General features: G+C 45.2%; 2 protein-coding genes across 4 annotated transcripts in view; one reads left to right on the top strand and one right to left on the bottom strand.

Moving 5' to 3' along the window:
* The window catches only part of RHBDD1 (rhomboid domain containing 1), a 134,496-nt gene extending 132,981 nt beyond the window's left edge, over positions 1-1,515 (top strand). For all 3 annotated transcript variants that reach the window (XM_052664153.1, XM_052664152.1, XM_052664154.1), the window contains one exon: positions 146-1,515. In XM_052664153.1, coding sequence (XP_052520113.1) covers positions 146-240 — 95 coding nt within the window. In that variant the 3' untranslated portion in view covers positions 241-1,515. The remainder of the gene's footprint in view (positions 1-145) is intronic.
* Positions 1,516-11,935: 10,420 nt separating this feature from the next.
* Positions 11,936-25,368, bottom strand: part of COL4A4 (collagen type IV alpha 4 chain) — a 131,727-nt gene continuing 118,294 nt past the window's right edge. The window contains exons 43-47 of the mRNA XM_052663458.1: positions 22,408-22,533; positions 17,645-17,761; positions 15,531-15,719; positions 13,251-13,537; positions 11,936-12,199 (exon numbers count right to left, since the gene is read on the bottom strand). Coding sequence (XP_052519418.1) covers positions 11,936-12,199; positions 13,251-13,537; positions 15,531-15,719; positions 17,645-17,761; positions 22,408-22,533 — 983 coding nt within the window. The remainder of the gene's footprint in view (positions 12,200-13,250; positions 13,538-15,530; positions 15,720-17,644; positions 17,762-22,407; positions 22,534-25,368) is intronic.

The following is a 25,368-nucleotide window of genomic DNA, read 5'->3' on the forward strand; positions in this document are numbered from 1 at the left end:
GAAATATGTTTGTTTTGTCTCTGTTTCCTGCTAAAGATAACGCCCAAGCCATATTCTCCCCCGCCCTTGGAATCTGGGATGCAGAGCCCTGTGAATGTCAGAACAAGGGCAGTGCTTGACTCTACCTTGTGCCTTCTCTCTTCAGGAAATCGCAGAAGCAGCTCCCCGGCCTATGGGTTCCGTCTCTCACCAGAAGAAGAAATGAGGAGACAGCGGCTGCACAGATTCGATAGCCAGTGAAGCGACCCAGCCTTGTGAACAAACACGGTCCAGTTGTGCAGTAGTTACCCCCAGACCCTCAGTTTTGTGCAAAAGCAGAGCGGGCACATGACCATCCCAGTTGCTCACGCTTGCAGTGGCCTGTCATCCTTCGGCCACCATGAGTCCAGTTGATGTCTTGAGCTGGATGACGTCTTGAGACCAGGCTTGTTTTGACAGCCCCCAGTTCTCTGGGAATGGCACTTCCGACCTTGTTCTCTTGCAGACAGAAGCTCGGGCGTCTCCACGTGGGGGTCAGTCTCCACGCTCCCATCTCTCACTGCTGACTCAGTGGAGCCCCTGCTTTGTTATGTCTTTGAAGACCCTGACCTTTGCCCGGAGGTTTATGTTCACCAGCCCAGAAGATCAGGCTCCCCTCCTGCTCAGTGCCTGACTTGACAGGAAGTGGGGAGCCATCCCTCATCCTCCTGGCACACTGCCATGGTGACTTTCCAGGCACCGGATGTAGCCATCATTGCAGGATGTCGTCCCAGCCTCCCTCACCCAGGCGCCTTGGTTCCTGGGGTCCCCACGTCTGAGTGGTGTCTGCAGTGAACCTGCTTTTCTCTGATGCCCCTCTGCCTTCCCAGGATGTGTCAGTGGAAAAGCTTAAGTGAGACCTCGGATGGGAATCCAGTTCCACGCTCCACAACCCGGCAGGTGGCACCGACAACCCAGCTGCAAGAGCCTCTCCGGGGACGATGTCACATCCTGGGGATGCGACTTGTATTGAACTAACCAGCAGAGCAGCAGCAGGTGCCACGTGCAGAGGAGTGACCAGCAGCTTGGTCATGCCGAAATCCTTCCTGAGGAAGTATTTTTTTTTCTCACAAAAGTGCCTTTTAATTGACCACTGTAACAGCCACCCTCCAAGACACTCCCCAACGCACAGACCCCAAGTCACTTAAGACATGTTTCCTGGTGCTTGTGTTTCATGAATAAAAGGAAAAGGTCAAATATCACTGATGTCTTATGTCACGGAGATATTTATATTTAAAGAGAGTTAGAAGCAGAAAAGGATCTTCCTCTATGGCTTTATATATGCTTTATATATGGATTTATATAGTTTCCTGATTATGAAAGTAATATATATACCTTGTATATGCATAAAGCCAACATCTGGCAGGAAATGCACCCACATATTAACAGAGATTATTTAGGAAGGTGGAGTGCATAGGATTTTACTTTCTGTTTTTCACAATTTATATTGTCCTCTTTTTAAAATGTGTGTGTATGTATATGTGTGTACCACTTTTGCAGTAGGGAAACTGATTTATATAATAATAAATGAAGAAATATATAATCAGGAAAATGGACTCAAGAATAAGTATTGTGGCTCTGTTGATAAAATTTACAATATAAACAGAAATACAAAAAATACATGTGCAATTTAAAAATCACCTGTGTCTCCACCAGGGTTAAGATTTTAAGGATATTGCTTTTTCTGTCTTTGTGTATATTTCACAAATTTGGAGCATACCAACTCTGCAGTTTTGTGCCTGGTTCCTAATCTTAGCTGACCTGGGTGAGACCTTGTCACTTGCATGTAAATGAGCTAACAAACCACATGAGACCTGGGAGCACTTTGACCTGCCAGCTGGAACAATGTTACCTGAGCTCCTCAGCTTAATTTACGACTGATACAAAGTGACATGCAGCACATTTATAGTATGAATTGTATCTCTGAGTCTTGCAGCTTCAAACATTTTAAAATGGAAATGTTTAAGCCAAATGTCATTCCTCTTCTCCCAAACTCTTCGAACTTGTTTCCCATGACCTCTGCTGGTGATGTGTGCATGCTAAGTCGGTTCAGTCGTGTCCGACTCTTTGCAACCCCATGGACTGTAGCCCACCAGGCTCCTCTGTCCCTGGGATTTTCCAGGCAAGAATACTGGAGTGGGTTGCCATTTCCTCCTGCAGGGGATCTTCCCAACCCAGGGATCAAACCCAGGTCTCTTACGTCTCCTGTATTGGCAGGCGGGTTGTTTACCACTAGCGCTACCTGGAAAGCCCCCTACTGGGAATAACCTCATTCTTACACTCTGTCTTCTGATAGCACATTGTAAAGGTAATTCTGCCATTTATGTTTGGCTCTATGATTACTTGTACACAACTGTAGAAAGACATGCCTTCTACACAGGAGCACAGATCATGAATGGCTGTGGAATGAGGTCTTGTTAACTCCGCACTTTCCAGCTCTCTCACTGCATCGCCCAAAGGCTGGCCCCTGCCTCCCAGTAGAGGCTTATTCAGTGTTGGTTTCTCACCAGAGTGTTATTTCAATGCAGTAAAAGTCCAGCCACTGTATATGGAGGTGTTTATATTTTTTATGGCTGTCAAGTCTAGTAATAGTAACTCCTTGCTCTGTTTCACTTGTCAGATGTAAAGATACCAGAATTGGATTGCAAATGGTGTAACTGTAATAGGCGCACCTTATTTATGGAGTGGATTATCACTAAACTTTACAGATGTGGGAAAGGTCATTTCAGTTATAAATATAAACCAGTTATCTTAGCACAACAATAAAGATGTTTTAGAAATTATTATAATTATTTTGCTCAGTTAATAGGCTTGCTTGTCACCGGTGCTTATTATTTTCAATAGCCATCTTATTTTTTCTTCCTACAGTAAGGAATCTCCAAAGTTACACCACAAAACTGAACTAGGGTTGAGAAAGGCAAACAAAAACCAGTGTATTCAACTAATTATCTCTCAGGCAGTAAGCATTTAGAGCTGGTTTTAAATTTGGTTTCTTTGCTTAATAGTGATTTCCTGGTTGTCTGTTAAACATTCCCATGCTTTGGCTGTGATCAGTCAACTTAGGAGACCTCTTAATTCAGACTCTCCTTGGTTTTCAAGATGAGGAACCAGTTAAAATTGCTCCCTCTTTAGGACCTTGAATGTATTTAGTGCCTATGATTCCAAAGTTGTACATGATTGTTCACAGCCCTTCTGTCCTTTTAAGCTGTCTGTTGTTGAGGCCTGGACAGTAAAAGGCTGGTTTTTGTAGAATTGGAGCCAATATACATATCCGTCACACGTTCTGCTGCTTGGGAAGTAAGTTAATAATCTGAGTAAACAGAGTTGCTCAGGTGTCCGACTCTATACGACCCTGTGAACTGTAATCCACCAGGTTCCTCTATCCAAGGAATTTTCCAGTCAAGAATACTGCAGTGGATTTCCATTTCCTACTCCAGGGGAGATCTTTCCGACCCAGGGATAGAATCAGTGTCTCCTGCTTTGGCAGGCAAATTCTTTACCACTGAGCCACCTGGGGGATTAAAAGACTGAGACCCATCACCAGAAAAGGACAATAAAACCCAGCGGGTATGGCAGACCTGGCCGCCTCCTTCCTTTTCCTTGTTTCTCTTGAAAGAGTCAGTAAAGAATTGTATTCAATTAATAACTGATGTAAAGAGCTGACTCATTGGAAAAGACCCTGATGCTGGGAAAGATTGAAGACAAAAGGAGAAAGGGGCAACAGAGAATGAGATGGTTGGATGGCATCACCAACTCAATGGACATGAGTTTGAGCAGGTTCTGGGAGATGGTGAAGGACAGGGAAGCTTGACAGGCTGCAGTCTATGGGGTCGCAGAGTCGGACACAACTGAGTGACTAAACAACAAGTCATTAAAAAACAAAATCCTATCATCTCTTCCCTTCCCTTCCTATGGATTACTGCAATCATTTTCTTTCTGCTTTTGCCCCAGTCTTTTATTTTAGAGTCACAGACTCCCTGCTTAAAATCTCTGTTCATTGCCCCCCTCAATACTTAAAATTTGTCTTCACTCAATTCTACATAGCACTGCCCATTAATCTTCCAAAATCTATTTTTGTGATGCCACTCACCATCTCAGTACATTTTCCTCATTTCTCTGTTGCCAAAGGATAAAGGTCAAACTCATTCGCCTCAACCATGGGGCTCCAGCCAGCCTTTCAGCCTCACCCTCACTTTCCCTAAGGGAGTCTGTGCGAGTGCTAACAGGTCTCATCGTTGTCCAGGCCACGAGCATTCCTGACCCTGTGGCTTCCATGCAGTAGCCTATTCCTGTCTCTCAGCACATCTAGATCCTCCCTGTTCTGTCCCCAGAATCATCTGCCCTTGGAGGGTGTTCATCACAGTTTCCACAAGCCGCTTAGAATTGCTAGTTATCATGAAGTGAGAGAAGGTCTCTGGATTGTAAGCTTCACAAAGGCAGGACTTTGTGTTTCTGTGCATCTCTTCATAGTACCTGATACAATGTCTGAAGTGTTAAAACCAATAAAGTTTCTGTGGAGTGAAACACAAGCTCATGTATAACATCACCAGTGGCACCCGTTAGAAGAGGTGCCTATTGCTGCTTGATACTGTTGACTGTGTCTGTTTTCTTGAGTCACAGGAAAGAATCACTTGAAAGAAGCTTTTGTCCATGTAGTTGTTCAGTCGCTCGGTCTTGTTCGACTCTTTCCGACCCCACAGACTGCAGTACACCAGGCTTCCCTGTCCACTATCTCCCAGAGTTTGCTCAAGCTCATGTCCGTTGAGTTGGTGATGCCATCCAACCATCTCATCTTCTGTCGCCCCCTTCTCCTGCCCTCAATCTTTCCCAGCATCAGGGTCTTTTGCCCATAGAAGCAGAAATATCCAGGCCTTCCCCAAGGTTTACAGATGGTGGGGAGAGGTCTCCATCCTCCTGTGCCCCGAGCTGGTTTCATGTCATGAATGCTACAATGTAGAGCACAAAACTCAAGATTCCAGGACCTTCACAGGGCATCACCAAGGAGCCCCTGTGGATACCACCAGATCTGCCCACTGTTCCTTCGCAGGTGTGTTTGTGTGTCTGTGCACACTGCTTTTCCCCCATGGCATTTTTGACATCTTATTCAGGATCTTCAGATGAACTGGCAGTTTGGAATATACGATTTAGACTGTATCAAGGAAAACCAGAACATGACTAGCAGAAATCACTGAATTTGTTTGTAATGCATATTGCTGCTTGGGTAGAGAATTGTGTGATAAAACCAGTAGTATGGGAGGCCATGGTGTAGTGAGTAAAGCACAGTCTTAAGCAATGGATGGACCAGGGTTCAGGTTCTCCTGTGTTGACTGTGTGACCCCGAGCAAGTCATTTATCCTCTCTAAACCTCAGCTTCCCCATCTGTAAGATAGGATAGTTGAGAGGTTGAGGGGAGCTCATACCACAGGGTTCATACTGTTCCTATCATACAGTAGGTGTTCAAGAAATGTTCATTTGCTAACATTATTGCTCTATTAAGTGAGTATACAATTGTGCATGCTCAGTTGCTAAGTCATGTCCAACTCTTTGCAACCTCATGGACTGTATCCCGCCGGGCTCCTCTGTCCATGGATTTCCCAGGCAAGACTACTGGAGTGGGTCATCATTTCCTTCTCCGGAGGATCTTCCAAACAAGGGACCAAAACTGCATCTCCTGCATTTATAGGCAGACTTTTTTTTTTTTTTTTAACCACTGAGTCACCTGGGAAGCCCAGTTAGACCAAATAACCCCTGAAGTTCCCTCCTAATTAAAAACAGTTGCTCCATAAAACAGCTATTGAATATCTGCACTGCACCCACCCCTGTGCTATGAGGATAAAAATACCTCCTGGCCCCTAACTTCCAGTTACTCTGGTTGTCAGTAACAGTACCTTCCATTTTATATCTCTTTGTAGTTATATCTCTTAATTTTTTTAAGATTTTTTTTGAACTTTTTTAAAGTCTTTATTGAATTTGTTACAATATTGCTTCTGCTTTATGTTTTGGCTTTTTAGTGTGAGGCACGTGGGATATAAGCTCCCTGAACAGGGATCAAACCCAAACCTCCTGCCTTGGAAGGCAAAGTCCTAACCCCTGGACTGCTAGGGAAGTCCCCTATAGCTCTTACTTTTAACCCTTACAGCAACCCTGTGAAGCAGGTGGTCTGATTCTTCAACTGATGGGACAGCTGAGACCCACGAAAGCAGAGCCCCATGCTGGCTGGTGAACACAATTCAGCAGAGGATTGGTTTCATGTCCACCCCAGCTCACCACTGCATGGAGGACAGTGCTCTCTGGAGCCTCAGAATCATGCTTTCCCAAGCCCGGGGGCGGTGGGGCAGGGGCGGCGGGGGAGGGGGGGGGGGTCACCGTCTATGCTCGGCTCAAGCTCTTCCCATCTGCAGATCACACTTCTACCATGTAACCTTTCCTGTTCCCCCCAGCCCCCAAGCCAACCCTAAGGCAGGCCATGTTACATGGTAGGTTAATTAGTAAACTCACTTTGGCTTGAAAGAAAATGAATGCACCAGATAAAACACAGTTGTTTTTGGAGGTCATCAGAATTTTATATATAATAAGTGATAGTATAAATTGCAATACAACATTTCAATGTCAATAGCAAACCAGGCACCTGGCAAATGTTATATGTTGAAAAGTCTTTACAACTGTAGGTTAGATAAAGGGATGCAATTTATCAGACACATTTCACATTTTTTTCCTATGAATCATTAAATATTTAAGCACCATAAAATTCAAGCATTTCACATGGATGTGGCAGCCAGCCTTGGTGGTTGAAAATGCATTATGCAGAATCTCTGGCAGATAATAACAGTGGCAATTGCAGACTACTGATTTTTAATGTCAATTGTTTTGTTCCCTGAAGAACTTCCTGATAACGATCCTGCAGGAAATGGTGACTTTTTTCACATGTGGTACAGTAACTTCGAGAACTGGAATAAAATAGCTTTCCCAAAGACATTAAGAATTGATAAACAATTCTAATCAGTAATTTATATGCCCTGTGAGAATCATCATGTTCCACTATGTAAAGAATCCCAAGAAATATGTTTTCATATGAAAAGGCTTGTTTTAAATTGGAGATGTGGCCATAATAAATGTACGAGGTCAGCTACATGCTGGACATATAGAGTTAATTTTCAATGCAAGAGTAGGCATTAAGCCCCATTTTGTAAATGTGGGAAATGGGGGTCAGGGAGTTGGTGTATCACCCAGGGTGCTGCCACTGGAAAGGCACAGCTGAATTGAAACCTAGGTTCAACCAATTTTAAGGCCACATCTTTCCACTGTTCTTGCAGCCATACCAAATAAAAGTAACAATGATAAAATTAGGCTGGTGAGCTGACAGAAGAACAAATCCATGTAATTTCCTGAAACACAGAGAATGATTTGTTTTATTATAATCTCTAAGAGGCTCAAAATAAAACCCTTGATAAATCCAGTTTTAGTAAACCATTCTGTTGCTCTTTTCCTCAGCACCAATAACATATACAAATTTTGTAGAGGGGATTTTATGCTAGGACACTCAAGATCACGAGGGAACACAGCCTACAGCATGAGTTAAGACATATCACATTTCCACGAAGAGTCTTCTCTCATTGTCAAACCTCTCGAATGTTATTTCTAAAATTTCAGTTTATGGAAAAGTATGCTACATTTCAGGGGAGCCCTGGTGACGCTGGGGTAAAGAATCTGCCTGCCAATGCAAGAGACATGGGTTTGATTCCTGGGTCAGGAGGATCCCCTGGAGAAGGAATTGGCAACCCAGTCCAGCATTCTTGCCTGGGAAATTCCATGGACGAGGAGGCTGGCAGGCTCAGTCCACGGGGTCACAAAAGAGTTGGCCATGATTTAGCGACTAAACATAAATAAGCTACGTTTCAGGAGTGGGTAATGGTTAGAGTTTATCAGTCGGCTTTCTGTCAACAATTGTAAGATGAGATTGTGGGTGTGCAGGTAGGTTGTCACATTAAAATTGTCTGAAATGAGAAATGGTTTGTACTTGTAACCATTTTGTCAATGAGAACCAATACCCAGAGCTGAACATCTAATGTCTAATGATGCTTATTTGAATTGTCAGTGAAGAAAGAATTAAGAGTCAATAACATGCTCAGCTCTATGTGAGCCCTGAGCATATAGCAATGAATGAAGCATGGTCCCTGCCCTCTGAGCTTACATTTTAGCAAGAGAATGAAGGCAGACGGATGAGACAATACAGGAGCTGTGGGGAAAGCATGAGAGAGTGAGCAAATCCCTGACTCGTACTGGGAGCAGCAGAACGGAGGCCAAATCGTCGTGGAGAAATGCACACAGTCCTCCCTACCAGCTAATTCAGTCTAAAGATAAGTTGTTGTCTGCCAGGTAAACTTACGGGGGTGGGACAGGGCCATTGCTGATGGAAAGAGCAGGAGCAAAGTCACATGCCTCTGTGATGAGCAGAGAGTTCCCACCGCCCTTTCCCCCTGTGGGAAGCCATCTAGACTTTGTGGGCAGTGGGGTCATTTATCACTGTGGACAGTGACTGCAGCCATGAAATTAACAGACACTTGCTCCTTGGAAGGAAAGCTATGACAAATCTAGACTGTGTATTAAAAAGCAGAGACATCACTTTGCTGACAAAGGTCCATATAGTGAGAGCTATGGTTTTTCCAGTAGTCATGTATGGATGTGAGTTGGACCATAAAGACTGAACGCCGAAGAATTGATGCCTTTGAACTGTGGTGTTGGAGAAGACTCTTGAGAGTCCCTTGGACTGCAAGGAGATCCAACCAGTCAATCCTAAAGGAACTCCGTCCTGAATATTCATTGGAAGGACTGATGCTGAAGCTGAAACTCCAATATTTTGGCCACTTGATGAGAAGAACTGACTCATTAGAAAAGACCCTGATGCTAGGAAAGATTGAGGGCAGGAGGAGAAGGGTGTGACAGGGAGTGAGATGGTTGAATGGCATCGCTGACTCAATGGACATGAGTTTGAGCAAGCTTCGGGAGATAGTGAAGGACAGGGGAGCCTGGTGTGCTGCAGTCCATGGGGTCGCAAAGAGTTGGGCGCGACTGAGCAACTGAACAACAGCAAAAGCCAGAGAGTAACAAAGTCAAGTTTGCATCTTAGAGAAATGAAGATGAGAATTTGAAACTGGAGGCGGCAGCTGGGAGATGTCTACTACACAAGCAGAGGTGAAGGACAAAGGCTATGTTAAGACAGGTGCAGTGAGTCAGAGAAGAAGGTAGCAGTCCACAGGAAGTGGAGACTGAAATTGAGGTCTGGGGGAATCTGAGAGAGGAGGGATTATGGTGGATAGGCCTCCCTCCGCTGGCAGCATGGATGGGCTCCACTCATTGAGAATAAGAACCTGAAAGGAAACACCCTGACCCCCAGCTCATAGCAACTGTCTATGGGCAGCCCAGAAGCATTTCAACTAACTCGCTGGGGGAGAGGGTTTGGGAGAAGGAGCTTTTAATAAGGATAATCACCAGTAAGGGATTAGGAGAACTTCAAAGCTTTGTTCATCCTTCAGAGAGAAAGGAGAGAAGTACACTGATGGGTAAGCAGATAAAGAAACTAATGGCCTAAAAAATAATGTGGTTTTCTAATGTAAGATAGTACTTTTTCCATAATCTTGCTTTTTCGAGCATTGAAAATAATTTTTCAAAATCAGCAGGCAGAATTTGTACTGCATTTAGAGGGGGCCCTTGTGATACTAGTATTTTGAAATCAGCCTTGTACACTACCTTGGACTCACTGTGGAGGAACTTGTCCACTTAATTCAGGCTGTTTTTTTTTTTTTAATTTATTCGGTCAGTTTGTTAAGATAATATTCTGATACTAAAATGAAGGTGTTTAAAATAGCAAACAAGATATGTTTTCTTATGGTCCATCAATCACCCTTTCATCTTCCCAGAAAATGTTCTCAGAACAATTTCATGAATGAACGAGATGAATTTTTGGAAGGCCTGAATTTAGGTAATATATGAAAAAACTTCTGGAATCAGAAAATTATAATTATAAATAAGGTTGAAATTGGCTTAAATTTCAGGTGTATGCAAATATTTAACATGCCATAGCAGAGTTTTAAAAAATTAATAAAGGGTCAAATGAACTAGGAAATATTCTGGTACATCAAGATAATATTTCCTCTTAAAATGTACATTTTTCTCTTTTTACCAAGAAGCAGCCTAAAAATAAATTGCCATCCTGGGGGCAGCCCAGAGCAAGATTCATTTGAAATATATTCTGCATATAAGAGCACACTCCCAATCAATATTTGGCAAGAAAAGCATTTCTTATAAACAACATTTTAATTATTATTAAGTGCATTGAAACTAAGCACTAAAATGAATGTCACTTTCTCTGGGAAATTTCTTTAGTTTTCTCTAAAATACCATTTTTTTAACATGAGAAAAGAAAATTTAATAAAAGTCTTTTCCAATAAGCCATTTGATTTTCAGGATTAGATCACAGAATTCTAGCAAAATAGAAGACGTATCCTTTTGCTAGACAGAAAACTACTCATTGTAAAATGACATGACCTCTAAGCTTTTATTAAAAAAAAAAAAGCCAAATATCAAACTTCTGCCTTGGTCTAATACTGATATAGAATACAAGAATGTTTTTAGGATAGGAAAAACAGGAAGCTCCTGTAAAAACCAATAACAGAACATAAGATTCAAGCTATAGGTTGTCTTTGTTTCATTTAAAAGTGCCAGGTCTTTGGCAGGGGCCGGGGGTGACGATGACTTAAATGAATCTTCTTACCTTAGTTTAATTAAGTTGGCCCTTCATTTTCTCCCAAGCGCATAATGATAGCTCTGTCATTTCCCTGCATGAGATGCCATTATGTGGATGGCGGGAAAGTGTCCTTTGTGGGGCTGTGGGGCTGCTCTGTAGGCGTACCCAGGGGAGGGAAGGGGTCTGCTTTGTGTGAACGTGGCCCCATGTGGCTCCAGGCCCATTAACACATACACACACACACACGCGGGCACGGAAGACAAGTCGGACCCCAACTGGGCCAAAGCGGTCTGTTTGGAAGTTCACTGCAGTGGGGAATCAATTTTTGTGAATCACTGCCTTAATATTCATTAATAGCTTTTAGACTCTTAATCCCTTATTGAACATATTTTTGCCCCATAATTGCTACTTTTCCAAAGGGTTGCCAAAGTAGGCATTTCTATTCTCTGAAAAATGCAGAAGGGAACATAATGTTTTATGTTCATCTGCGATGTGTTTTATGCTAATGTTTCATCTCTGGAATATAGCAACCATGGTCCTTCATGGCATAATGATTCATTCTGCTTTGAAATGAACTGTTAAGGCTGGCTGTGTGGGTTTTTGTTTTTTTAATCTCCTTGGGTCATGGTTTTACAATTATTTAAAGTGCATGGAAAAATAGATTACAGAGGAAATCATTTTGAAACGTAGGAAATCTCTACTTCCTAGTTCATTTGCTGGCCTATTTTTTCTTTTTTTTTTTCCCGTAACATCCATCCAGAAGCCCACTGTATTATAGAGTAATTGACTTCAATTGTTTGAGTTGCTATTAACCAATGAATGAAGTTTCCAGTAATGTCATTTGTAATCTGGCCTTTATCATCTATTTGCCTTCCCCTGAATTAGCATACTTTTAAATAAAGCCAGCGTTTCCCACTATCCTCAATGAAAGAAGAATATCTGTGTCTCGTCTAGATTGGTAGGTCCAAACAAATCCATATGTGTAGCACTTGCTTAATCTGTCCAGAACAGAGGAAGGAATTATATAGTCCTCTGGGAATAACCACATCGAAACAGAAGGAACAGCTAAACCAGGAGTCTAAGATGAGCACCACTGAATCTCTTAGCACATCCTAGGATGTCTCAGCCTCCTGGCAAGTTTCTCTTGGCGACCTGATTGCGAAAGGTGGGATCTTAGCTATGCTTCACACAGACTTGGCACCTGCTGACTTTCTGGCGTTGAGCATGGCTTTCTTTCAAGGTGTCCGGTAATGGTGCAGAGGAAAACTGCAAGTCCGGTCTCACCGTTGTCAGCCAGAAACTATACTTGTTGGCAAAAAAGTGGCAAGTTCCCTGCCGGCCTTGGCATTCCAGGAACGGTGCAGCTCTGAAATCCTCTAGGCAGCTGCCTGGGGACATGAGGGCCTGCCCGCCTCCTTGGTCCCCAGCGCCTGTGTGCTACCCAGACAACAGGAGAGAATTAGGGCTCAGACATGCGCAGACAAACCCAGACCCAATCAGTGACACACCCAGGTCTGGGCCTGACTTTACATTTTTCCTAAAAATCATCCCAGGAAGAAGAGACTATGATCTGCTAAGGAAAGGTGGCTCAGTGGTAAAGAATCTGCCTGCAATGCCAGGAGACACGGGTTCAATCCCTGGGCTGAGAAGATCCCCTGGAGGAGGAAATGGCAACCCACTCCAATATTCTTGCCTAGAAAATCCCATGGAGCAGGGTAGCCTGGCAGTCTACAGTCCATGGGGTTGCAAAGAGTCAGACACAACTGAGCGAAGAGGAAAGGATGGGCTTCCCTGGTGGCTCAGTGGTAAAGAACCTGCCTGCCATTGCAGGAGATCCTCGGGTCAGCAAGACCCCCTGGAGAAAGGAATGGCAGCCCGCTCCAGTATTCTTGCCTGGGGAATCCCGCGGACAGAGGAGCCTGGCGGGCTGCAGTCTATGGGGTCACAAAGAGTCGGACAGGACACAACGACTCCGTAAGAACAACAAAGGAAAGGGTACATGGGGAAGGAGATGGGTGCACAGACAAAAAGAAACCCCTTTCACTGAAAAGTGAAAGTGAAGTCACTCATGACTCTTTGCAACCCCATGGACTGTAGCCTACCAGGCTCCTCAGTCCATGGGATTTTCCAAGCAAGAGTTCTGGAGTGGGGTGCCATTTCCTTCTCCAGGGGATCTTCCTGTCCCAGGGATCGAACCCAGGTCTCCCGCATTGTAGGCAGATGCTTTACTGTCTGAGCTACCAGGGAAGCCCCTTTCACTGCGGACTGATGCAAATCCATCCTCTAAATTCTACCCAAGTAATACAAAAATTCATCCACAATAAGCAGAAGGGTGGCCTTGTGTCTCAGCAGGCTATAGTTTTGGGTGGCCTTCATGACCCTCATGCCAAACTGTTGCCCATTGACCCTGGATTCTCAAATTACCATCCAATCCAGATGGAAGGGGTACAGAGGGGGTCTAAGGGATGGCGGAGGCGCAGGGGCTCACCATGAGGAAGGAGTACCCTATCCAGAGGCTCCTCCAGGCCCGTGGACACGGGGGGATGGACTGGTCTTGGCTGTGCACCGCCACGGCCTGGGCGGGGGCCTCGCACACGGCACAGCGGCTGATGTACGGGCGGATCTCGTCCTCCGAGAGGGGCGTCATGGGCAGAGGCGCGGTGCTTGCTAGCCAGTAGGACCTGTCATTCCTCCGGGCATAGTGGCACACCTGGTGGATGTTGCAGTAGGCGAAGGGCAGCGTGCTAAAGATGGGGAGGCAGGAGCCCGCCAGACCTGGGCAGGGGAGACCACGTGGAGGCTGAGTGCTCTGCTCTGGGATGAGCTTCCCTACCCAGGCCCTCTGCAGACACTCATCTGGCATTGGCAGGGGGCAGGGGATGGGGTCGCGGGGCGGGGGTGGGGGGTTCCTGGCCAAAGCCTGTTGCTGTGGGCACCTGACCAGTTTGGCGGCCTCTCGGGTCTCACGCATCAGGCTGCTTTTTTTTCCTGGATTGCTCTCCTGAGTCCAGCAACAGGCCAGGATGCTCGAGAGACGTGAGCATACGTCTTCTCGAAGAGCTTCAGGAATTTTCAGGAAGCTGCTGGCCCGGCTTGGTAGGGGTAGGGAGCTGGAGGAGCCAAGGGGCCGTGGGAATACAGCAAGACAAGCCTTGAGAAGTGGGAGCTCCCAGGCACCCAAGCCGGATGGCTGCAAGAAGTGACTGGAAGCCAGAACCTGAGTTCCAAACAAGGTTTGGCCAGGTTTGGAGACAGTGGTGATGGTTCAATGGAAAGGCCTGTTTATATAGCAGCAAAGAGGGTCAGAGGTAATTAGGGAGCACGGAGCTCAAAGGACTCAGAGTTCAGCCCTGGGGAAGGCTCAGAGAGCAGGCCTGGGTCTATCTGTAGCGTTGGTCTAGTACTGAGTTGGCCAAAAAGTTCCTTGTGGTTTTTCTGTAGGATTAATGTTTTTACACCCAATAAAGCAGACCAAAGGATGCAGGCTTTGTCCATCTCATTAAGGAGTTTGGATTTTATTCCAAGAGGTCGGCAGAGTGCAGCCACAGTGGGGTGACTCTGGCTAGAGCAGGGCAGGGGAGGAGACACTGGTGGTACACGAGAAAGTAGGTGCCCCCTCAGGCCTGCATGCTTTTATCACCCTTACTGATAGTGGGGGTCATGCCCAGTGACAGGACACACCTCACCACCAGCTGATCCTGTGGGCACCGCGCTCCTGCACCCACCACTGCAACCACCACTATCTTAGGGGGATCATAAGTGTCAGCACCTGGGGACTCCACCCTCAACTTAGAAATCAGTTCTTGAGGCTTACAAATCCACTATTGGAAATTGACAAACAGTGCTAAGGAATGATGCTCAAAGTAAAGTTCTGAGTAAGTAAAGTAAAGTAAACTTTACTTTTCTCAAATTAAAGTTGTTAAAGAGTATAAATTTGCAACTAGTAGATACATAAGTCCTAGTGATCCAATAAACAGTGGAATGAATATAGCCAACAATATTGTAGCATAATCATCAAATTCATGAAGATTAGATGGTAATCATTCCCACCACAAAAAAGAAATTATAACTATGTGACATGATGGAGGTGCCAACAATCAATACAATGAAGTCATTACTATATATATATATATGGATCAGATCAACACCTTGTACACCTTAAACTTACATCATGTTATGTGTCAAATGTATTTCATTTGACAATGAATTCCAAAAGAATACTGGAGTGGGTTGCCATTTCCTTCTCCAGAGGATCTTATCGACTCAGGGACTTAGGCAGCATCTCCAGGAACCAACCATATCCTGATTAAATCATTTACATTGGGAAATAAAAATTGCATTTTCTATCAGAGTTATACTTACTGAGGAAGAATTATTTTTAAACTATTAATATGTAGTCAGATTATAATAATTATTAAAAATTAAAAGTAACCTAAATTATAAAATAATTATTTTATAATTTTATTTTATAATAATTATAATTTAAAATATTTATAAAATTTTCATAATTATTTAAAATTTTATAATAATTAGTACTTAAAATTAGAAATAAAAATATAATAATGATATAGCTAGAATGAGCTTTCTTGGCACCTCACAGGGTCATAGATGTAACAGAATTAGTTGAGAATTAGCATGGTAGTTGAAAAAGAAAAAAACATTTCATAGAAGATGAGTGATCATTTAAGATATTGATGAATCCATGAAACTAACCCAAAAGTTTTGCTCATAAGCAATGAACCTGGGTAATCATGTGCCGTCTACGTACCTAGGTCTTGATTGTGAGCTTTCTCCTGTCCTTCCAGGTATAGCAGACTATATCCAGTCCAGAGCCTGGGCATGCCCATGGGGCAGGTGGGTTCTCCATCCGTCTGACTGTGGAGAACCAGGAGGAAGCCACTGAGGTATCCAGGGCCAAACCCTACAGGCCCAGGGTCCCCTATGGGCCCAGGAGGGCCTGGAAGAATAAAGAAACATAAAGAAAGGTGGTTTAGGGAGTTAAGTTTAACAGATATTTCCAAGTACCTCTGTCTGGTGCTATGCTAAGTACTCAGAGAACAGAGAGGAATGTTCCCCTCACACAACTGCAATGCACCCCAACAACTCATTCAACAAGAACACGGTTTAGCAACTTCTAGCTGCTTGGGTTACATCAGCACAGAAACAGCTGAAAATACCTGCCCTCCTACAGCTTACATTCTACTTGAAGAGGAGAAATGACAAGCAATAAACATAATGAAAAGGTAAACTATGAAATACTTAATAAACGATAAGTGCTGAGAAGAACGATGGGGTAATGACAGCCAGTGTGGGACCTCCCAGACTTTTCCAACGAGATTAGGAGTCTGCTATCTGAAAAGGTGACTCTCAAAATATTGGTCTGTCTTATACCTCCCAGACTCGTTCCATGGTTCTCTCATATTGTCAGTTCCATTCTAAGAAGGACAAGGGTTTAGAATCCATTGTGATTATTGGTTAGTCGCCAAGTCGTGTCTGACTCTTTGCAACCCAGGGACTGTATAGCCCATCAGGCTCCTCTGTCCATGGGATTTCCCAACAAAGAATGCTGGAGTGGGTTGCCATTTCCTACTCCAAGGGATCTTTCCAACCCAGGGATTGAATCTGGGTCTCCTGCATTGCCGGGCGGATTCTTTACTGCTGAGCCACCAGGGAGGCCCATATGTTTGGCTTTGAATCTTTTATTTTAAAAGAAAGGGAGGTGGAGGAAGCCCAAATTCTAGATCTCTGACTGGCTGGTGGGAAATGAACAGCTATGCAGAATATGAGCAGGGACATCTCCTTTGGCCTCTCTAAGGGGGTGACCTACTGAAGAAGGTCAGTGGCTACTTCTAATTGCCAAAAGCAGAGGGTGGAGTTAGACTTTGACACCTTTAAAAAAGGTGTTTGTTAAAAGCTTTTGTTTCTGGAAGACTGGCAGCTCTTCTCATCTATGCTGTAAACCAGAGGCTACAACCTGGTAGCTTGTGGGCTGCATCAGGCCTGCTCATGTGTTTTGTTTGACTTATAAAGATTTGATTAGTTAAGATTTCAGACTAGAAAAGCAGGGTATAAGGAACAGAGGGCCCACACTCCTACATGGCCACAATTTCCACATAGCAGAAGCCAATCTCTGCTTTCAGACTGAGGCCCCTTCCTCATCATCCCAGCTTCCCCACACCCCTTCACCTGCTTCTCATTACTAACCTGGTACTGCCAAATAGTCTCCACAGAGGAGATTGTATCTGGGAGTCTTCAGGCCCTAACATATTGCTTGATGAGTTACGTTTCAGATTTATATTCTAAAGGGTCTTATCTGCCTTCACTGAAGGCCCACTAAGTGGCATCATCGATTCAATGGACATGAGTCTGAGCAAATTCCAGGAGACAGTGAAGGACAGGGAAGTCTGGTATGCTGTAGTCCATGGGGTCGGCAAAGAGTCAGACACAACTGAGCAACTGAACAACAAAATGTATTGATGGCTGTATGATAAGAGGAATGAACTCAGAAAACCAGAGGCAAGTGATTCAGCCAGTTATAGATGTAAGACCACCCCTGCTGGCCCTAAGATCTTCAGTACAGCCTCTCAGTGGTACAGCCATGCCAGGCTCATATTGGGAAAGTGAACAGCAGAAATGGCTGAGCCTTTTATGATAATGAATAGTGCTTTGGAAGAGTAATGGACATAAGGCCTTGACCCGTTTTTATGATAGTCAAGTATCACTTAGAACATGGGGAGTCCATTCTTTCCTGCTCCTGTTGCTTTGTCTCCCTAAAGCCTGGTGAGTTGGTATCTAAGGCAAACGCTTGAGAGGCCAGGGACCTTGTACACAGTTCTCAGATTCACTGGGCCAGAGAAAAGAAGAGAAATGGAAACCCTTTACCTGGTGCTCCTGGACAGCCTGCTTCTCCCATGTCCCCTTTATGTCCCGGAGGCCCAGGGGACCCTGGGAGGCCATCCTCACCTCTCCTGCCATCCAGCCCAGGCTCTCCTTTGCACCCTGCAGGAAAGTTCACAACAGCAATGGTGACAATGACGTGACACCTGCTAGGCTAGCATTTACTTCCTGAATTCCACTTGGCAGCCTGGGCCTCCCATCTGGACACACCTGCATTAGTTCATTCATTCTGCAGGTATGTGAAGCTGGGATTATACCACCTCTACTTGGCTGCTGCTACTGCTGCTGCTGCTGCTGCTAAGTCGCTACAGTCGTGTCCGACTCTTCGTGACCCCATGGACTGCAACCTACCAGGCTCCTCCGTCCATGGGATTTTCCAGGCAAGAGTACTGCAGTGGGTTGCGACTGCCTTCTCCGCCTCTACTTGGCAGTTGGGATAATTTAGACTCCAAGAGGTCAAGAAACTTAACCAATTAAGGCCAATGAGCCTGGAATGGGCAGAGCTAGGATCTGAAGCCAGACCAGCAAGGTGTTGAGTGAAGCATTTTCATATTTTCTTCACAGTCTTGTATTTGGACCTGGTTGGGTTTTTCTTTTTGTTTTCTACACTGAACATCTATGGCTTTTGTCATTAAATATTTTCCTTAATAATGATGCTTTAGAAGCCTGAATGGAGGAATGAATACAACTGAACAGCATTCATCTGAGAGAAAGTCAGGTTAAATTTAAAGCAAGAGAAGCAACTTTTAAAGACCAGCTCTTTGTTGAGGGTTCAAGGCACTAGGAAGCAGGGTAATCTTTTTATGTAAAATTATCTGATTCAGTCTATACACAGCCACACGACTAGGTGCTACCACGTGGGGAGATGGAGGCTCAGAGAGGCCACAGTGAGGGTCACATGTGCAGAGGACATGGACCCAGCAGGCCAAGTGCTCAGGCTGTGCCAGGTGTCACCAGTCCCGCGCTCGGCACAAGCCACAGGGCTCAGGAGTGCTCCCTGGGGCCCCGGGAGCTAGCTGTCATCCTGAGACTTGAGCAGTTCTTTCTTTAAGTGTTTGGTTTATTTTGGCCAAGGTATTAATTCATCAGCAGTGATCTGTTTTGGTCTGGGAAGCAGATTTGGTCCCTGCCGGTGGGAGAGCTTGCAGCCCTTACCGTAATTATCTGAATTACTAGCCCCTCGACGTTTCCAGTGTCTAATCTCTCTCCCTTCCTCGACCATTGTCCTTCTCTGGCAATCTCTCTCTCTTTCTGCCATAAATCAGCCTAAAACCAATCATTGCCTCAAAGAGGCTTCACTCAAGGAACTGCCCCACTTTTCCATGCTGGGCTGTGTTCTTTGAGGCAGCGGGAGCCCCCTGAGGGAATGGAGGAGGGGCTGCAGCACTCAGGGGACCAGACCTCTCACTCGACTCCCCTCTCACACAGCCCCCCACTTAGAGCCATCTGAAATGTGTGCCCCCCAAACCTTTACATTTTGCATCCCCTGCCTGAGTGACCTCCACAAACCTCCTCTTTCTGTCCCACAACCAGCAGCCCCCATAACCAATGTTGGTTGCAGTGCATTCGATATGGGCATCAGAGGTGCTCCTGGCTTTTGGGGTGCTGTCATGTCACTCCCTTACCTCTTGGATCATAAATTCTCCTGGAACGTGCTGCACGCCTGGGCTGTGTTCTTACATGGTCATCACTCAGTGAGTGAGAAAGGAACCCCTCTCCTCCTCCCTAGTGAGGGGAGGGATGCCCCTCCCTGTCTAACTAGGCAGACGCCTCTTCCCAGATGGCCCTGCTCTCTTTCCACCAGCTTCAAAGAGAATATCTGATAGTTTGGAAGGAACCTAGGGCCCTGTGGTGAGCTCAGAACATTCTTTTCTTTCCTATCCAAAGACATGATTCCAACACATGGCCACAGGGTGATTCGGGAAAGGGCTACCCAAGGTTAATGGGCCAGCAAACAAACAGGTGTATCGCAGAGAAGGCAGGAGACGTTTCTTCCCAAGTCCCCACATGCAGCAAGCCCATGGGCCATCTGGAAAAGAGTCCCCCAACCAGATGTTACGATATGGGCTTTGCTCCCTTTCGAGGAAGACAAATGGAAATTGTAAGCGGATGACGTTTTCCGAGCCCCTGGAAGGAAAGCTTCTGTTAACTTGACATGTAGGCCCAGAGCTTTTCATCTGGAACTTGTTCGCAGGAACAGAAAAACAAACGTGTGCTCAGTGGAGTCTGACTCTGCAACCCCATGGACTGCAGTCCACCAGGCTCCTCTGTCTATGGAATTTCCCAGGCAAGGATACTGGAGTGGGTTGCCATTTCCTTCTCCAGGAGATCTTCCTGACACAGGGATTGAACCTACGTCTCCTACATCGGCAGGCAGATTCGTTACCATTGTGCCAGGAACAGACCTACATCTGAAAGCCCAGCGCTGTCAGATGGAGTCCCTCCTCTGAGAGGGTCAGGTGTTGAAGATAAACACTCCCAAACAGGATGTAGGGAATATCACTGTGACAGTAACAGTTCAATCCAGAACGGAAACCACTTTTGAGTTCATCACAGGAAGCCTCAGCCTTCGAGGGCCACTTGGGAAGGATTATTGTAGAGATGAATGAGACGCATGAGGAGAAAAGCATTAGACCTTCTGTTATCCAGGGTTCTTAACAGATACAAGTTTTACTTGGTGTGGCCATTACCCACTCAGATCGGGCAGGAAGGAGCCAGAAGTTCATTTTTTCTTCTGTAGATCTCAGCTGCAGCAGTTAGCTACAAGATCAGCTCAGAAATGAAAGAGGTCTTGATGGAAAACAGGAAGAAAACCATATTATTTTAAGCGGAGGTGGTACTTCTGTGGGGCAGTTTGATCCTTCACAACCAAACTCGAGGTGGTTTAAGTGGAGGTGGTACTTCTGTGGGGCAGTTGATCCTTCACAACCAAACTCAGGGTCTTCCTTAATGTCCCGCTCACCCTGCTGAAAGAATCTCCTTCAGAAAAGGAAAGATGACCCAAACCCATAAGGGTTCCAAATTTCCAAATTTGCTGGCATATCGAATGCAGCACTTTAACAGCATCATCTTTTAAGATTTGAAATAGCTTAGTGGAATTCCATCTCCTCCATCAGCTTTGTTCATAGTAATGCTTCCTGAGGCCACTGGACTTCACAGTCCAGGATGTCTGGCATTAGGTGAGTGATCACACCATCATGGTTATCTGGGTCATTAAGATCTTTTTTGTACAGTTCTTCTGTGTATTCTTGCCAGCTCTTCTTAATATCATCTGCTTCAGTTAGGTCCATATCATTTCTGTCTTTTATTGTGCCCATCTTTGTGTGAAACCGTCCCTTGGTATCTCCAATTTTCTTGAAGAGATCTCTAGTCTTTCCCTTTCTATTGTTTTCCTCTATTTCTTTGCTTTGTTCATTAAGAAGGCTTTCTTATTTCTCCTTGCTAGTCTCTGGAACTCTGCATTCAGCTGGGTGTATTTTTCCCTTTATCCTTTGCCTTTCTACTTCTCTTCTTTTCTCAGCTACTTGTAAGGCTTCCTCAGACAACCACTCTGCCTTCTTGCATTTCTTTTTCACAGGATGGTTTTGGTCACCACCTCTCACACAGTGTTAGGAACTGATGGTTTGGTTTAAATACTTAAGAATCCTGCCCTCCTGACAATGACCGAGCAATGCCCACGTCCATTAGGTGAATAAGGCCATCTTTGCCAGAATTTAGAGTGACCCTCCCCCTCTTTCCTCTTCCTCTTCCAAGAAATACACCTCCTCCTTCCTTCTTATAGGCTGTTTCTGCTCCACTGAGCCCCGATTCAACAGTTTTTAATTCAAGATCAAATCAACACCTAATAATGACTACTCGTAGAGCATTTACTCAGTGATGCTAAGAGATTTCAAAGCTTCATGTCCAGGGACTTCCATGGTGGTCCCGTGGTTAAGAGTTCACCTTGCAATGCATGGGACATGGGTTTAGTCCCTGGCCCCTGGCTGGGAAACTAATATCCCACATGCTATGGAGCAACTAGGCCTGCATGCCACAACTAAGACCTGAGACAGCCAAATGAATAAATAGTTTAGGAAGATAATTATTTCTTGCGGGGGGGGGGGGGGAACCTTATGTCCAAAAGCCACCCAAGGATAAAAGTTAAAATAGGTATTCCCCTAAAAATAGAAGGGATATTGTAGACCCCATTGCATGCATGCATGCTAAGTCGCTACAGTCATGGCTGACTCTTTGTGACCCTATGGACTGTAGCTGGAGAAGGCAATGGCACCCCACTCCAGGACCCTTGCCTGGAAAATCCCACGGATGGAGGAGCCTGGTGGGCTGCCGTCTATGGGGTCGCACAGAGTTGGACATGACTGAAGCAACGCAGCAGCAGCAGCAGCAGCAGCATGGACTGTAGCCCACCAGGCTCCTCTGTCCATGGAATTCTCAGGCAAGAATAGTAGAGTGGGTTTCCATGCCCTCCTCCAGGGGCTCTTTCTGACCCAGGGATAGAACCCTGGTTTCTTATGTCTCCTGAATTGGCCGGTGGGTTCTTTACCACTGGGTCCACCTGGGAAGCCCATAGATCCCCCTACTACACGATTAAACCTCTGGATAACTGTAGAAAAAATGTTAAAGGGGAAGGAGATTTTCATGCTTGATTCCCAAGAGTTGTTTAGGCTCCATACAAAAACCTACATAGCAAACACCCAGATTTTCATTTCAGCAATCTTCAATGTCAGAAATCAGAGTGAGGTTCATACCTGGTCCTGGTGGGCCTCTCATGCCAGGAAGCCCCATGGTTCCTTCCGGTCCTCTTGGGCCTGGTACCCCAGGAAGCCCTGGGATTCGGGGGCAGGCATCCAAGTCTGCTGGGGGCCCAGGCTCACCTGAAATTGGAATCACCACCTGTATAAAGGGTTCAAATGCTTATGAACCAGTGCCTTCTGCAATTTGGATGGGCTTCTGACACCACATTGGAATGTTAGCAAGAATGTTCAGCCATCCAATGTCAGCTTTGTGAAGGCAAGACTTTGTCTTGTTCACTATATGGGGCAGGCAAACTTCTCCAAAACTTTTTGTTGAGTGACTAAATGAATGATTGAATGGGATTTCAGAGGAAGCAAAGGTAGGAAATAGTGAAATCTGGCTGAGGCAGTGACCGTTGGGATTTGCCATCTTTGGGCCATTTCTTACTAGGTGCTGGCCACAGGTGGCATGGGGAGAGGTCCTGGTGGGTTCCTCACACTCAGCTTAACATTGCTTTAATTCAGCCATCTACACTGCAGCCAGCTGGGTTTCCAGAGTGTCTGCTACCAAAGGAGACATGATTTCAGGATGGCTAGAGGCACTGAGGCAGCAGTGATTTTCAGCCTTGAGTGCATGTTGAAATTATCCAGGAGAGTTATAAACATTCAGGTATCTGGGCCCCATCCCAGAAATAGCGGTTTAATTGGTAAAGGATGTGGCCTGGGCAGTGACCTCAAGCTTGACTGTACAATAAATCCATCTGCAGAGCTTTTCAAAAATACTGCTGTGGAATCTAGAAACATGGCACAGATGAACCTATCTGCAGGCAAGGAACAGGCATGCAGACATAAGGGAAATGTGAGCACGGGGCAGGGAGGCAATGAATTGGGAGACTGGGATTGACGTATTAAGGTATATATACTGCCATGCGTAAAACAGATAGCTAGTGGGAACCTGCTATATAGCTCAAGGAGCTCAGCTTGGTGCCCTGTGATGACCTAGGTGGGTGGGATGGGTGATGGGGTGAGAAGTCCAAGAGGTAGGGGATACATGTATACATATAGCTGATTTACTTTGTTGTAAAGGAACTGTAGTCCAATTTTTTTTTTTTAAGTACTACTGTGAAGAATAAACCACCACTGCTTTTTCACTAATAAGCTACTTCAGAACAATATACCCCTGAGCCTCATTCTACATGTTAGTTTGAATGCTCTTGGTTTGCAGAGCCTTTTGGCATGTGCACAATAAACTTGTACTAATTACTTAAAAAAAAAAAAAAAAGTACTACTGCCAGTACTCCATCTAGATTATTAAAAAGGAATTTGTGTGAGCGAAATCCAAGCATCACTAATTTTTTAAACCCTCCAGATGATTCCAATATTCGCCCAAGCTAAGAAGCACCACTGGAAAGATGCAGCTGTGACCTGAATACATCATGACTGTCTCTCAGGCTTGTTAGAACCCTGAGTCTCTGAGTCAGTAGGGGCAGCAATTTGCATATTCTAATAAGTGCCCAGATGAGCTCAATGATACTGATGTGAGAATCTCACTTTGAGAACTGCAGCCCTAAAGGTTGACATTTTTTTATTCTTGGTTACATTCACATCTCTTAGGACAGCTTTTCCCCCTAAATCTTCATTCAGTCTCCCTGCAATCATTCCACAAAGGACAAGAAATAATAGCTCTAAGCAATCAGTCCATTCTAAAGGAGATCAGTCCTGGGTGTTCATTGGAAGGACTGATGCTAAAGCTGAAACTCCAGTACTTTGGCCACCTCATGTGAAGAGTTGACTCATTGGAAAAGACTCTGATGCTGGGAGGGATTGGGGGCAGGAGGAGAAGGGGACGACCCAGGATGAGATGGCTGGATGGCATCACGGACTCGATGGACATGAGTTTGAGTAAACTCCGGGAGTTGGTGATGGACAGGGAGGCCTGGCGTGCTGCGATTCATGGGGTTGCAAAGAGTCAGACAAGACTGAGCGACTGAACTGAACTAAACTGAAGGAAAAATGACGACCGATAACACCAAGTGGATGCTTTATCATGCATGAGAAGTGAAAGTTTTAATCAGTTGTGTCTGACTCTTTGGGACCCCATGGACTGTAGACTGCCAGGCTCCTCTGTCCTTGGGATTCTCCAGGCAAGAATACTGGAGTGGATAGCCATTCCCTTCTCAGGAGCATCTTTCCAATCCAAATCCAGGGATCAAACCCAGGTCTCCTGCCTTGCGGCTGGGCTCCTTACCATCTGAGCCACCAGCGGAGCTCAACATGCATCAGATCCCATGCTAAATGGTTTATGACTGAATGTTCCCACCCAGGCTGTGTGTGTGTGCTGCTGTCATTAGAATATTACAGGGAAGAAAACTCAGGCCCAGGGAAATAAATGACATTTATTTATTGACAAGTAAATGTCATGCAGCCAGTTTGTGGCATGCTGCTAAGTCGCTTCAGTTGTGTCCGACTCTGTGTGACGCCATAGATGGCAGCCCACCAGGCTCCACCATCCCTGGGATTCTCCAGGCAAGAATACTGGAGTGGGTTGCCATTTCCTTCTCCAATGCATGAAGGTGAAAAGAGAAAGTGAAGTCACTCAGTCGTGTCTGACTCTTTGCGACCCCATGGACTGCAGCCTACCAGGCTCCTCTGTCCATGGGATTTCCCAGGCAAGAGTACTGGAGTGGGGTGCCATTGCCTTCTCCATAGTCTAGATTAAAATCCAAGACACCTTGTCTCCAAAACTGTGCTCTTCACCCCCACCCCATACTGCCCTCCTTAAGGACTCTGAACGTCTACGTGCTGAATTCTAAGAAATGCAACATATTGTAGAGCACACCCTTTATTAGTTATCGTTGTCTTAAAATTCATACGAATGTGCCAAATAATTTAAAAAACAATGATAAAGCAGTGAGAAAATCCTAGAAAACCTGGCCATAATGGCAATGGAGTCTACATGATAGTAACTGTGCCTGT

The sequence above is a fragment of the Budorcas taxicolor genome, chromosome 2, assembly GCF_023091745.1.
Source record: "Budorcas taxicolor isolate Tak-1 chromosome 2, Takin1.1, whole genome shotgun sequence".
Lineage (NCBI taxonomy): Eukaryota > Metazoa > Chordata > Mammalia > Artiodactyla > Bovidae > Budorcas > Budorcas taxicolor.